At 48.8% G+C, this 14738-nt stretch overlaps 1 protein-coding gene and 1 long non-coding RNA gene across 3 annotated transcripts in view; one reads left to right on the forward strand and one right to left on the reverse strand.

Annotated features, from left to right (window-relative positions):
• LOC132432066 (uncharacterized) overlaps window positions 1–14738 on the forward strand; it is a 34012-nt gene that overhangs the window by 2594 nt on the left and 16680 nt on the right. The window lies entirely within an intron of this gene.
• SCUBE3 (signal peptide, CUB domain and EGF like domain containing 3) overlaps window positions 7066–14738 on the reverse strand; it is a 33317-nt gene continuing 25644 nt past the window's right edge. For both annotated transcript variants that reach the window (XM_060021957.1, XM_060021956.1), the window contains exons 10-22: window positions 14294–14419; window positions 13881–13997; window positions 13640–13744; window positions 13235–13351; window positions 12741–12899; window positions 12262–12477; window positions 11748–11909; window positions 11374–11541; window positions 10706–10867; window positions 10070–10267; window positions 9239–9391; window positions 9037–9116; window positions 7066–7215 (exon numbers count right to left, since the gene is read on the reverse strand). In XM_060021957.1, coding sequence (XP_059877940.1) covers window positions 7066–7215; window positions 9037–9116; window positions 9239–9391; window positions 10070–10267; window positions 10706–10867; window positions 11374–11541; window positions 11748–11909; window positions 12262–12477; window positions 12741–12899; window positions 13235–13351; window positions 13640–13744; window positions 13881–13997; window positions 14294–14419 — 1913 coding nt within the window. The remainder of the gene's footprint in view (window positions 7216–9036; window positions 9117–9238; window positions 9392–10069; window positions 10268–10705; window positions 10868–11373; window positions 11542–11747; window positions 11910–12261; window positions 12478–12740; window positions 12900–13234; window positions 13352–13639; window positions 13745–13880; window positions 13998–14293; window positions 14420–14738) is intronic.

Here is a 14738-nt window from a genome sequence, read left to right on the forward strand (position 1 = left end):
TTTGTTAGTCATTTGAGTATGTTTCAGTCTTATGAAAATAATTATTAAATTATCTGTCACCTTTTCACTCAGAGGCACCTAGTTAATCAGATAACTGATTTTCCTACTTCTTTGCCAACACAATTTTTTTGATAAAATTCTTTCATCATTACATGTTTTCAGTATCTTTCTGTTAAAATATTGACATGCAGATTCACTTCCATATAGAAAACACCTGCCATTTGTGGAATTAGCAAAGCCAGTCTTCATTTCACATCAGACTTACTTTCTGTCAGGAAAAAGTCTGACTTTATTCTTCAATTTAAATAAGTACATTAAGGGACTTCCCTGATGGTGCAGTGGTTAAGAATCTGCCTGCCAGTGCAGGGGACATAGGTTCAAGTCCTGGTCCGGGAAGATCCCACATGCCACAGAGCAACTAAGCCTGCATGCTACTGAGCCTGCGCGCCTAGAGCCTGTGCTCGGCAACAAGAGAAACCACCGCAATGAGAAGTCCGTGCACCGCAATGAAGAGTAGCCCCCACTCGCCGCAGCTAGAAAAAGCCCACGTGCAGCAACGAAATGAAGAGTAGCCCCCACTAGCCGCAGCTAGAGAAAGCCCACGTGCAGCAACGAAGACCCAATGCAGCCAAAAATAAATAAATAAAATGAATTTATTAAAAAAAAATATATTAATATTCACTTTTAAAGAATATTGTAAAATCACTGGGAAATAAATTAACTGTAGCTTATAAAATAGATTACTAAAGTCAGTCATGATTAAAATTATATAGATCTAATATTAATATTATAAAAATTGTAAAAACAAGATGGTACTATTTCTCATTGTATAATTTGGAATAATGCCATATAATGTATAGCTGAATACATTAATTTATTAAGTGAAAAGTAGGGTAGAAGGCATGTTAGTCCCTTGGCAAATACCGGTTTCTGCTTGTGTTGAACTCTTATGTTTGGCTTTTGGGAACAACTAAATAACAATCGTGTAACAAAAAAAGAGAAAGAACTCCAATAATTTTCTTAGACTTCATGATCAAACTTTTTCTTATGTATTTAATAAAAAAGAAAGTTTTTTTGTTAGGAAATAATGGTTTGAGCAGCTAACAATTTCATTTTTTGCTAGCAGGAGGTAGAAAATAGGAAACATTTTATAAGATGAAACAAGAAGATTGATTGTAATGGGAATATTTTGTTATGAAGGGAAAAAACGACCCCTTCCTTCTACTCCCCAGGTTTTTACACCCTAGGCCATGCATCAAGATTCAATGTAGGTGAGGGATATGCCTTTCTTTTGTAAAGTAGGACAAGGATTATGGTGATAGAGGAGGTAGAATGGAGAGTGCATGAATATGCTGGCTGGCTCTCAAACAGATGAGTTTTAGGGAAGAATTCTTATGGAAGTTGAGGATCTGGAAATGTATTCCCTTAAAACTCTCCTCAGGACTTCCCTGGTGGCGCAGTGGTTAAGAATCCGCCTGCCAATGCAGGGGACACGGGTTCAAGCCCTGGTCTGGGAAGACCCCACATGCTGCAGAACAGCTAAGCCCCTGTGCCACAACTATTGAGCCTCGTTCTAGAGCCCGTGAGCCACAGCTACTGAGCCCATGTGCCACAACTACTGAAGCCTGTGCGCCTAGAGCCCGTGCTCCACAACAAGAGAAGCCACCGCAATGAGAAGCCTGCGCACTGCAATGAAGAGTAGCCCCCGCTTGCCGCAACTAGAGAAAGCCTGTGTGCAGCAAGGAAGACCCAATGCAGCCAAAAATAAATAAATAAAATAAATTTTTTTTTAACTTAAAAAAAAAAACTCTCCTCAGATTGATTTCCTTGCACAGGTACCCCCCTTGGAAAGTCTTCACATACCTTTAGGAAGAATTCCTTGGAAAGTCTTCATGTACCTCACTTTAAAGACTGCTTGATATAGACAGACCCATACTCCACTGGCCCTGACTCTACATTATTCTGGGACATAATTGCAAGTGTCCTAGAAAGAAGGAGGAAGACTTGGTGTTTTTGGAATAGAAGAGGGTTAGGAGAGAAGTCAGAGAAGATGGCCCCAAGTTGGTATAGTCACTCACCGTGGTCCTGGATATGGTCCTCAGCTTTGCAGTTCTAGAAATGTGATTTTTGTCAGTCCACACAAAGGTGTTCATATTTTGTCACACTGAATCAAACTCACAGGAAGTTAATGTATGAAATAGAATGCCAGTGAATTAATTTATACTCATAATCACCAAGTTGACTGGATTCCCTCTCCTGCTGGGAGATCTATGTAGAAAGGTCAGTTGTAATCAGTCTTACATGAGGAGTGCGGATCTTGAGCATGGCTATTGCTATCAAGCTGTGATGGCCTGATGCGCGATGCCTGGCACGTAACGGGAGCTCAGCAATTGTGGAATAGAATGCACCTGTCTCCTTTATAGATGCTGATGGGGAAGTTCAGGATTCTGGTAGGCCAACCCAACATATGTTTTGATCAGGTAGATTTTTCCTTGTTCCACTTAAAGGGCTATATCATGTAGCTACTAAATCCAATAAAATGTCACGTCAGGGAATTATGTAATTACAACAATTAAGTTTTATCTATCATCTCTGAGCCTAGAAATGGCTACTGTTCATTTATAAGGGGTTAGAGGTTGCATTCCCAAGACCTGTATAGTAATGGTGGTAGTGGCTGAATGATCTCCATTTCAGAATTCTGTTTGGCGGCCAAGAATGTACTGCATAAAAAGAACAACGTTGGTGAATCTCAGTGCTGGTACTTTGCTAGAGATGGGACATCTTTACTAGGGAAGTATCTTAACCACCTATGGCCTGGCTAGATTTTGGGGACTGTACTATGATAAGCAACAATACCCCAAATTTCCCCCACTCGGGATAATTCTTGATACTGCTTTTTAAAACAGACGAGCCTTTTCAAATTCTAAAATCATTAGGAATAAGATGGATAAATGAAAAATTGGGGTAAGTCCTATCTGGAAGCAAGAAGACACTTTGTCTCCTCAGAGCTTTTTTCCAGCTCTAGGGTAAGCCATTGAGAGAGGAAAAGATGCCAGGCTGAGAAGTTTCATTTAGTATTTTAATAATAATAATAAAAAAAGACAATACAAAATCCAAACATTTCTTTTTACAAGTTCAGATACATTTTTTCCCCCAAGTGCAAAATACTCTATGAACTGCATCATTTATTGTTGTGTAGGAGATGCTTACTATATCGGCAGCAGTGGAAGGTAGATATAAATACAATATTTTGAGATTTCTTTTGCATTAAAAAAAAAGCCTCCCACATGGTAATGGTTATTCTCTGAAACCTAAGTTCGACTCACACAGAATAAGGTTTTTGGTTTGTCCAAACTGTTACAATCTGTGTTGTCTAGATAAGCTGATAAAAGAACTGGGGGTTATATTCCCTCTTATCACATATTTTTCCCTCTTATCATATATTTTTGTAGAGGGTTCCTAGTCCAAGTAATGGCCCAAGGACAGAGTGTGCTACCTTTGAGACAAGTCAAATTTAAAGGTATCCTTGTGTTGTTGGCTTCCACTTTTCTCTTACAGTGCTTAGGAGAGAAGCCAAGCAGGTTAACATTATTTTCTGCTTGTGGTCAGTTATACTTTGTCTCCCTGCCTCTAGTTTGAGCCTGTTATATTGAGGTTAAGCAGCAAATACAGAAGTCTGAACGCGCTATAATATTTTCTGACATTTGAGATATGGCCCCCTAATCTCCAGAGTCACCTCAAACATGCATATGGAGAAAACTTCTTGGATATGAAAATTTTCATTAGGGCTGAAGACCAGGACCGTACTACTGAACTTTCAGCAATAAATCTGAGCCTCCACCACCTCAAATTAATCCAATCCTGGCAGAGTCTGAGCAGTCACTGCTCAATGTCAACCTCTGGGAATTTGTAGGCCTGGGGCAGGGCAGTTCAAGTCCAGGCTCTGGTCAGTTTTGTTCTGACTTTGTTCTCTAAGGTTTAGGGAATGGGCCTGGCCCAATAATACAGAAAGACAGAGGCAGAGAAGTAAAAAGCGATTGCCACGTTGCTGAAGACATAAGTGCCTTTCTGATATGCATCACTTGGCGCTTGCAGCCCTTGCAGGAATGGCTTCCCATTCCCAGACTCAGATCAGGGCAGGTTTTGTACTAAGAAAAATGAGGCCTCTCAGTACTGCGGCCCTACGAACACCTCATCCTGCAGAGAGGCCTCTTGGCTAGTTCATGAAGGGTTCCCATTTATACCATCTTCCCACTTCCCTACAGTGGTAAAAACCTCTTTTTCTGTCTGACCTGTAAAGGCCTAGAGAGTCCCTGAATGTTGGCTCCTCAATCCACTAACCCTTAGTTTGATGCCCCTGGGCCAGCTTCCTCTGTAGGTTTAGGAGCAGCTTTGCCTGGATTCTTAACTCCCAACTTGGACGACCTAAATTAAACTTGGTGGACATTAGCAGGTCTTCACCTGCTCTCCAAGATCTGTCTTGACATTAGTTAAGAAGCTTGGTGGTCTCTGCTTTCCATACTGTGGAAATAATTTGCAAGCCCCGGAAACCATGGAATTAAATGGTTAGAGGAAGTGTGTTTATGTGTGTGTATGAGGGTGACAGGAAAGGAATGGAGAGCAAGAAGTCAGACCCTGAAGGCATGAACTGGGAAGCACTCTGACTGTTTGGCTTTCTGAGAGAGATGCAAAATGGTAGGGAGAGAGGAATCAGAAAGTTATCCTAGCTTCTGGTGGAGAATGAGGATGGTCAAAGTTGATTAAAGCAGTTTTCATGGCATCTCCTGGGAAGTGTGGATACTTCTTCTATTAAATGACCATTCCCCTGCTTGGAAGCAGCCGTTTTGTATCTCTACAGCAGAGCCTTCTTTGACCCAGAGAGACAAAGGCAGCCAGACACTCTATCCCCAAGGGCCATGGTGTTGGCTAATGGATGTCAGGGGATCTAGTTGTGACATTGGTTACCTACTGCCTAAGGCTGTTTCAGTTGGTGAATGCTACTGATTGGGGGGGTGTCCGGCTCCTTTATTTAGTGTTGAGCCTCCTTGGGGAGCAATAGCCTGAGACAGTCATTAGAAGTGAGCCCTAGGACTCAACCGTTAGCCTCTGATTGAATAGGGCTACAGCTTTGGGGGAACTAGAAGGAGCAAATGGAAAATAATTTTATAGGCAGCAGTGGATTGAAGGTGGAGTATGTGCAGGATCTGGACTTGGGCATGGACTTGATTCTTCTTCCTTTTGAAAAGCAGTAGTTGAGGAAGCTAGGCTTGAAGTCAGCTCCAAGAGGAAATGGCAAACAGGGGTAGGCAGAATGGCCAACGTCAGGCAAACAACTCCATGCCTGGATAACTGTCCTATTCTTGGCTCCCACAGCCTTGTCTCTGGCCTCAGGGCCCTGAGTCGGCCTATCCCCAGGGGGTTTGTCCTGGTCTTCTTCCATGTGCACATCAGGGGAAAGCTGGATGAAAGCAGGGAAACGATGGAGGTTTTCCCTACTTGGGGTGGAGAATCACTAGCCAATTCCATTGGCCTCTACATTCTTGAGGTCCATGCTGAATTCATGGAGGCACAGGGATGGTGGGATTGGTTTAGCAAACACAGGTCCCTCTTCTTCCCGCTCCATCAAGTCCCCAGAATTACATATCCTACATATCAGGTGCCTCTGCTGGGGGAGTAGAGACAGATCAGATGCTCCAGCGCTCAAGGCTCATGAGATTCAAAACCTTTTTCTTCCACTCCAAACATACACTCTTCTCTCTTAGGCAGCTATAAATAGGGTTGTTCTAATAGAGGAAAAAGAAACAAAAACAAAAAACAAAACCAGAAAACAAAAACCCCTCCCTCTAGTCAACACAGAAAGACTCAAAACGATTGCACTTATTAGATGTGGACAGGGTGGCAGAAGGCTCGCCAAGTGCACACATTCCTCTTGCTGCCCACGGCCTGGGGCCAGAGGTAGGTGGCTCTGGGCTGGCTGCAGAGCGGGGTCCTCTTTGGTGGGGCCCACAAGCCATCTGGGACTACAAGGGAAAGACAACTCTGGGGGCAAGGCCCAAGCTGGCTTTTGGTCAGCAGCCATGTTTCTTTAAGGACAATACTTAGCAAGGGGAGTAGGGCTCCCCCAGGGAGCACTCAGGTGGGAGTGAGGGAATGGCTGGGCCAGGGAAGACAAGTAAGAAAAGGGATTAGTGTTTGAGGCTGGCTTCCAATTGTTCTGTGGTCTAGTCCTTTAGAGGACACATTTTCTTTTTTTTCCGTTTTCTTTTTTTGCCGATGCTTTAAAACCTGGTTTCTGTCCTGCAGAGATAAAGTCTCTCTTGGGGAGCAGCAGCCGCCTGCCTATTCAACATGGTAATTCCTGCTGCTCTTCCTCATTCAGCTGGTGTCCACTAGCCAGTGGTGTGGGCCTTTTGTAAGCCCTCATGAATTGGACCCCAGGCAGTTGTGAGCGAAGAAGGAGAGGAGCTGTGTAGACAGGAAAGCTGGCTGTGTGGGCAGTCCAGGGCTCAAACCACGTGTCCCAGAGGACGAGTGCTGGCATTAAGCCTGTAAGTCAAAGGCTTCTTTGGCAGAACCCTGGGCTGTTAGAATATTCCTGGGGGGCACAGCCAGGGGACATTTTGGCTCCTGTCTAGCAAGGCACAACCTATAACGGCAGAAGCCCCTCTTCCCCCTCCCCATTCCCCACTAGACCCGCTTCCTTCGTGGGCCTCTAGCACCCTTCCAAGCTGATAGGGTCAGGGACGTGAGCTGGTAAAATGGGCAGTGTGGCTGGGGAGGGGAGCAGGGTACTTACTGTTCCTTCACCCCTCGGGAGACAGAGCCAGCACTGAATGGCTTTTCCAGGGAGCATATAGGAAATGAGTAAAGAGAAAGAGCGAGGCAGAAAGAGACAAGGAAAGGAAGCTAGAGGAATGGAAAGGGAGAGTGCTTGGTCTATATGGAGGTTTTTCTTTCTCCAAAAAGAGAGATCGGAGAGAGTCCCTCATCTGAGGGTGGGGGCTGCCGGCTCTGAGGGCTAAAGAGTCTGGGGGCTTCAAAACCTGGGTCTCGGGCCTAGCGGCACTATTTATAGGGCCTCAGGAAGCTGGAGACTTTGGAGCGGAGCAGCTTGATGAAGGATTTGGGCAGCATCTCCTTGTGCTTCTCTGTGTACTTGAAGTAGTTCTGGGGGTGGGCCAGCACCTCGAAGAAGGCCTTAATGAGCTTCTTGTCCTGCAGAGGATGGCAGGTAGCAATGTCAGCATCAGTGTGAGTGGTGGGAGAGAGGACCACCAGCCTCCACTCAGCAGCAGCCCCTCCTGATGTCTAATAGGCATATCCAGAAGTGAAATCTGGATTCCCATCCCCCCATCTGTTGCTCCTTTGGAATTCTACAACTCAGTCAGTGGCAGCTCCATCCTTCCATCGCTCAGTCCCAGTCCTTGGAGCCATCCTTGAGCCCTCTCTCTTGCTCACAACCACAGCAAATCCTGTTGGTTCTACCTTTAAAATATATCCAGGGTCAGACCACTTCTCACTGTCTCCAGAGCTACCACCCTGTCCAAGCCACCGTCATCTCTCACTTGGCAATGGCCTCCTAACTGGTCTCCATTCTTCTACCTACCCTTGTCCTTCTACAGACTGTTCTCCCCCACAGCAGCCAGAACGACTTTTTTGGTTTTTAATTAGATCACGTCCTTCTTCTTTTCTAAACACTTCTCTGGTTTGTTTTTTTTTAATTTATCTTTTATATCTTTATTGGAGTATAATTGCTTTACAATGTTCTGTTAGTTTCTGCTGTACAACAAAATGAATCAGCTATATGTATACATATATCCCCATATCCCCTCCCTCTTGAGTCTGGTTTCTTTTATCACTCAGTAAAGCTGAATCCCTTTCATGGCCCATAGGCTGAATGTGATCTGTGCCCTGCTGTCTCTCCTCTATCCCCGTCTTGACTCTTCCTTACTCTGCTGAGCTGCACTGGCCTCAAGGTTCTTGAACATGCCACACGGCTCCCATGCTCCTGAGCTTGGAATGCTCCTCTCCTGATCTTCTAATGGGTAGCCTTTCACCTCCTTCAGGTCTCTTCTCCTCAGAGGCCTTCCCTGATCACCCCGTCTGAAACAGCAACATGATGTGTGGAGAGCCTACTGGGTGCCAAGCACTGTGCATTAGGACTCAGCTCTTCTGGCTTCTAGGCTAGTGTTCTTTCCATTGCATCAGCAGATTTTTAAAACAAGGGGTGGAGCTTCCAGCCTCTCATCTCCACTTTAATCAAAATGGTGCCTCTACTTTATGCATTGGAGTTCCACAGCACATTTGATATAAGGATTCAGATGCTCTAAAAATTTTTGAAAAGCATTGCTGAAATTATACTCTTTGCAGTCTGCACGTTCTAGATTTTTGTCATTGTGTCTCATTTTGATAATAATACAAAAATTATTTTATTTATCATAAAGATAACTTTTTTGCATGGATAATTTATGAAGGATAATACTGTGACTAGGACTATATAGTTTCTTTAGTAAGATTTTCTCAAACTGGGATCCACAGACCTAGGTATCCAGACCATCCTTCAATGTTGGAAACATTCCTTTTCCTTTAAAAGAGGTCTGTACCGAATTAACTCTGAGAAACACTGTACTAGATCTGCTGTTTTTCTGTGGGAACTGAGGAGGGAGTAAGGGAAGGCAGGGACTTATGCAAAAGCATCTTTCTAAACCACATTTTCCGTATATATCTTGGTGGAAGAGGTCAAGGACATTTCATCTCCTCATCCTCCCTTCCTCTTCACCCAGAGTGTAAGACAGTGTGAGCGACACTGCAGTCAGATGGGCTTGGGCTCAAATCCCAGCTTTACCACTGGGCAAGTGCTCTAACTCTCTGTGCCTCAGTTTTCTCATCGGTAAAGTGGGAATGATGAAAGTACCTAGTTCATAGAGCTATTGTGTAAACCAAATGAGAATATTCAAGTAAGCACTTAGCATATTGCCTGCACATTGCTACGTGCTCATTAAACATTGGCCATCATTACTGTTCATATTCACTCACCTTTAAAATCTCCTGGTGGTTTTCAGATGCATAGAGCCGGCCGTCTCGCACAATGTCTTCTACCAGCTGTTCATAGTCCTCTGCAAGGTCAGCGAAGGAGAGGGGCTCAGGGGTGGGAACTCCTCCTGCTTCCTTGCTCCCCCCAAGACCCATGAGCCTCCCCTTTCTCACCCACTTCCCTGGCTCTTCTGCCCTTGCTCACCATCATAGGTAACATAGGGAATCTGGAAGCCACGGGCGCTGTTGGCCTCACTTGTCTTGAAGTTGATCCAGAGCTTCCTGGAGCGGGCTGTGAAGGCGATGGGGCGCTCGTAGGTCTGGCAGGTCTCATAGGTGGTAATGGAGGATGGGGAGGCTGGGAAGGCAAGCAGCAGGTCAGGAGAGAGCAGGGCAAGCTCTCCAAGTCCTCCTAGAGTGAGGAATCATGCTGACAGAGGCCCTCCCTCATGTATGTAGCTCCCCTACCCTCCAGCATACACATATTCTCTCTCAATGCCCTGGGCTTGTTCCACAATTCCTCTTTGACATCCAGGCAGTCACACAGTGTAAGAAATTTGACATTTAAGTGAATGGAACAGTAAAAATACTAGAATATGGGCTTCCCTGGTGGCGCAGTGGTTGAGAGTCCACCTGCCAATGCGGAGACACGGATTCGTGTCCGGGAGGATCCCACATGCCACGGAGCGGCTGGGCCCGTGAGCCATGGCCGCTGGGCCTGCGCGTCCGGAGCCTGTGCTCCACAATGGGAGAGGCTACAACAGTGAGAGGCCCGTGTACCGCATAAAAAAAAAAAAAAAAAAAAAAAAAAAAACTAGACTAGGAAAGTGACACATGTAAGACTATTGGAATTCTACTCCCAAAGCTGGCTTTCTTAACTCTGCTCTCCACCGAACACGTAGCATTCATTGCTGTTTTCCTTTGCTCCGAGGCCTCCCTCATCATTGCCCCAATTCTTCCAGCACCAATTTTTGTCTCTCTCCCTCCCAACCAGATTTGGACTGCCCTTCCCTGGCCCAACTCTGCAGCCACCCACAGTTCTTTCTCATGACGAGGACGTCCCCACACTCGTCCTCAGATGGCAGGAAGATCTCGGGTACCACGATAAGAATCTTGCGCTTGGGTGGGGGGTTGATGTTCCAGACGCACTCCACGCCGGCTGGGTAGTTGCCTGGGTAGTTGGGAGACTCGATATAGCCAGTGAACTCACCCAGCTCCCCACCACACTGGCGATCTGTAGGCCAAGCCCCGGTGGACAAAGCAAGAAAGAGAAGGGAAGTCAGTGGGGAAATAGGTTGGGGAAATTGAAGAGTTCTGAAGTGGAAATCAGATACATGTAGGCAGCCTCCTTCTTAGTCATCATCTCCTCTCCAAGTTCTGGGTCTCCCTTCCTTCCTGCCCTTTTAGTACCTTCTAATCTCACTCTACCTGTCCCTGCCTCCCCACTACCTGCCTCCCTCCTCTCCAGGGAGAGGGTGCTATAGGGCCCAGCCCAGCAACCCGTCTTGAGGTTGAGTGGGTTGGGGAGAGATGGAGGGTGGGACTTTCCTGCCCATCCACTGCCCAGCCCTGCTCCCTGTTGGTTTACTCCCTGCCCACCTCTGGCTTCCTCCCATGCCCACTGCTCCCAGGCCTCTCCACCCCATTTTCCACAGCCTGGCCTGACACATACTCTTGCACTGGGCCACACTGGTGGAGCCATCAAAGTCAGTGCTTGTGTTTCCTGGACAGCGGGTGCAGAAGTTCTGACGGAAGTCGGGCTGATAGGAGCCCATGGCACAGCGGATGCAGCGATGGATGCTGGTGTTGTAGTAGTGCCCAGGGGAGCACTGGACTGCAGGCAAGGGGGAAGGGTAGGAGTTAAGATGGCAGCAAGCGGGAGTTCTGGGGCAGGACACATTCATCGTAGAGAATGAATGAAGACGCCAGAGTTCCTTCTAGAGTCTCAACCTTCCCTAGTCAGGCCAGAATTTAAGCTCAGGGGAAAACGAACTTGACAGAGTGGTTGGCTACAGCGCCAATCCTGTTCTTTCAGGCACTGAGCACAGTCGCAAACCTGTACAGAAACTCATTTGTAGTATAGAGGGGAAGGTGACACCAGCTTTCCAAAGCAGAGGGGTAAGTAGAACTGTTACTTATTGCCCAATTCCCACGCTTGGGACTGGTGGAGGGTCAGGACGGGTCCTATGGGTAGGATGCGGGGGTTGGTCACGCAGCTGGGCCTTTCCCGGTTTGGAGAAGATGGTAGGGCAACATACTTGGGTCTACTCTGGGGACTTGGAGAGTTTTTTGGAAGTAGCTGGGGTTGGGGTCCTGTACCGAGGGGAGTAGCCCACTCACCTTTAGTGTCACAGTCTTGGAAGGAGGCGGCTCCCTCGTGCTTGGTGGTGAGGCTCCCACCGCACGGGAAGCACAGAGTCCGTCCCGCTTCAGGTTGGTAGGTGCCACGTGGACATGGCTGGCAGGGCTTGAAGCCATCTACAGAGTGTTGGCCAGGTGAGCACTGACCTGCAGTAAACCGAGGGCCCAACTCTGATGGGGATGTTCCTGGTCATCCCCACGGGGTCACCCAGTCTCAGGGGACAGAGGCACACACAAACAGGATGTTGACTAGGAGAGTGGCCTGGGGCCTGGGCCTGCCTTGGGAAATCCCATGCCCATGGGCGTCCCAGTGCCCACCCTACCCCACTCTGTATTGTTTGTTCCCCTGGCACCTGCACATGTGGTGACGTTGGTGGCTCCGAGAGGCCCGTGGGCATCACTCCCAGGGCAAAGGTCGCAGGAGAGCTGCCCTTCTCTCTCCTGGAAGGTGCCCGCCGGGCATGGTACACACTGCTCCGTCTGGCCGTGGTAATACGTTCCCTGCGGGCAGCTGACTGAGGGAGAGTCGGCCGCGCTAGCCACCCACCCCCCACCTATTTCCCACCACCCAGGTCTGGGACTCCCCTTCCCTCTCCCCCCAGATTCAAGGAGAATCTCTTTGTCTGGGAACAGACAGAATCCTGCTTGGGAGGATCAGGGGCCAAAGCCATGTGCAGGAGGGTTGGTGGCCTGACATGATGTCCCTCTAGATTTCAGCTTGGGACCAAGGAGTGGGGGATGATGGGCAGGAGTGTCTTGGCTGCCTCACAATTTGAGAGATGCAACCGAGGCCGTAAAGTGTCCTGCTCTGAACCAGACCCAAGCTGAGCCTTCCCTACTCCCCTGCTCCCCAGCAAGCTCCCTTACCACACTTGGCCCCAGAGCGGTGCTGCCCGGGCCTACAGGCCTCCACTGGTTCCGCTCGCTCCCCAGCTACTGGGCCTGGTTTGTGGGCCAGCTCATAATCAAGGCCTGCCAGGCGCAGTAGGAAGCGGTCCTGGTTGATGGACTTTCTAAGCATCTTCAGAGACCCTTTCAGCCGCCGTTCCATCCGCTGTCGCAGGCAGGGCAGCCCACAGCCAGCTGGTGGGGGATGGTGTTATGAGTCAGAGAAGGAAGAGAAAGAAAGAGAAGGAAGAGAAAGAAAGAGTCCCTCCTCCCTGTGAGCAGGAGGGCAAGGAAGCAAAGCTAGGAGCTAGGAGGGTCGTGGTGAGAGGGACTGGCTCCTGGGCTTGGCCTTAGGCAGGGTCTGCCCTTAATACAGGCTCTGCCCCTTCCTTCACTGCTGTTTGCCCATCTCTGCCCTCCCCTTTCCACCCTCCTCCCAACGGTGTCCCAAGTCCCACCTGTGGTTTCTTCGGCTCTGACTTCTGCCTCCAGTTCCAGGGTGAGCCGAGTGACTTCCTTGCCTGGAGGGGTCCGGGCTCGCCGGCCCTTGCCCTTCCGAGAGGAGTCACACTTGAGGTGGATGAAGGTGACCTGGCAGTCAGAGCAGGGGGCACCACCTGGGGGAGAGGCCTTGTCAACCTCAGGGGCACCCCCTGGAGACAGGGAATGTTCTTACTCCCAGCTCTCACTTTTCCACCCCAACTCAGACAGATCTCACCAGATCTCTGACTATAACTATCTCAATTCTCTTTTAGTCTAAGATACTACTCAGTTGGTGGAGGGATATCCTAGGACTTCCTTGGACCCTATGCCTACAACCGCTTCTTCCCCTGTTCTGTCCAGAATTCAGGGTGCCAGTGGGTTTTTGGAGATCCCACTAAGCAGAAGAGCTGAGGGGTGGGAAGGGTTTGGTGGCCAGATAGCCCATTGGAGTGGAGTCCCCAGTCCAGACCTGGCCCCAGGATTCTGCTGGTCTCCTCCGTTTTGCCTTTGTTTCTCAGGTGCAAACGGCATTTGGCATCTTTGATCTTGAAGGAAGCCCGCTGTTTAACCGTCAGCACTGCAGCCTCTAGAGGGATGGCAGAGCTCAGCACAGCCTGGGGGTCCCTTGAGGGTGGGGGCTGCTACAGAGGATGTTGGGAAGCTGGGGCCAGGGGCTTGGCTGGAGGAGAGGGATTATGAAAGCCAAGGGCATTGGCTGTTAAGGGTAGAGGGAGCAAGGCAGCAGGGCTGGAGAATTACAGAGGAAAAAAGGGGATCCAGGAAAAAGTAAGGCCAGGAGAATTCATAAGGAAGAGAAATAGGGGTTAATAAGCCAGAGAGTAGCATGGAACAAGGCCTCTGGGCTGGTGCTCACCATGGCAGTGGTTGGAGTTTGTGCTGTTCCCAGTGTGCCCAGCTCGGCCTGGAGCAGCCCTGGGGCTGGGGATGCCACAGCTCACGGTGAAGCCATTCTCAGACTCTGAGAGAAGGGGGCTGTCACAGCTCTGACCTGCCCCCTGACCCCCACTGGCTGGAGGAATCCAAGGGGACCAGAGGAGCTGCCTAAACAGCCAGCCTTCCTCCCTGCCAGCCCTCCAGCAACCTCCTCTCTGTACCTGGCAAAAACCGGGCCCGGGAGGGGCAGCTCAGGGCACAGGTATCCTTCTTCCCAGACCGACTGCAGCTGATCATGGCTTTCGAGGCACCAGGACTACTGTGACACTTTACTGGCTCTAGGAAGTGGAGAGAAGCCTGAGGAGGAGAGGGTCTTCCTCTCCCGCCCTCTCTGTCAGTCCTTCAGTCAAGTAATTAGGAGGAAGAGAATTAGCTACATGTAGAACTGCAACTGTACACGGAGATGAATGAAGGGATTATTTACCAGGAACTTCACATCTCAAATGGCTACATTCTTCATCTCCTACTACCTCATACCTTCCTCAGTATGGAACTCCACATTTCCCAGGACCCCCAACTACCCCCCACCCTGAAACTGCAGTTCAAGACTCAGCCAGCAGAGGGCGCTGCCCACCTGTGCAATCCTTCCCGTTCCAGTGCAGCCGGCCCTGGCCTGCTGGGCAGGTACACTGGTAACTGCCAGGAGTGTTGATGCAGCCAAAGCGGCAACCTCCCCGGTTGATACTGCACTCATCCACATCTGGGCGAGGGAGGAGGGAGACACAGACAAACAATGTGGGGGGGAAGTAGGAGCCAGAGAGTGGGCAGTGAGTGAGGACCTTTGGTTAGAGTTCCAGGCACTCTGAGATGATTCCCAGCCCGAGAAGAGCTCAAACCTAGGACCTCCTTCCCTTATCTCTGTTCCCAGTCAAAAGAAGGATTGAGAAGCGGCCAAGCTAACAAGCTTTTTAAAGCCTTCCACTCCTACCTACCAGTGGGGCTGTAATTCGGAAGCTAAGGATGGGAGTCAAGAGGCAGTGATGGGGATGGGAGACAGAAGTTTCGGAAACAGGATGCTG

The sequence above is a fragment of the Delphinus delphis genome, chromosome 10 (genome assembly GCF_949987515.2).
Source record: "Delphinus delphis chromosome 10, mDelDel1.2, whole genome shotgun sequence".
In the NCBI taxonomy this organism is placed as follows: domain Eukaryota; kingdom Metazoa; phylum Chordata; class Mammalia; order Artiodactyla; family Delphinidae; genus Delphinus; species Delphinus delphis.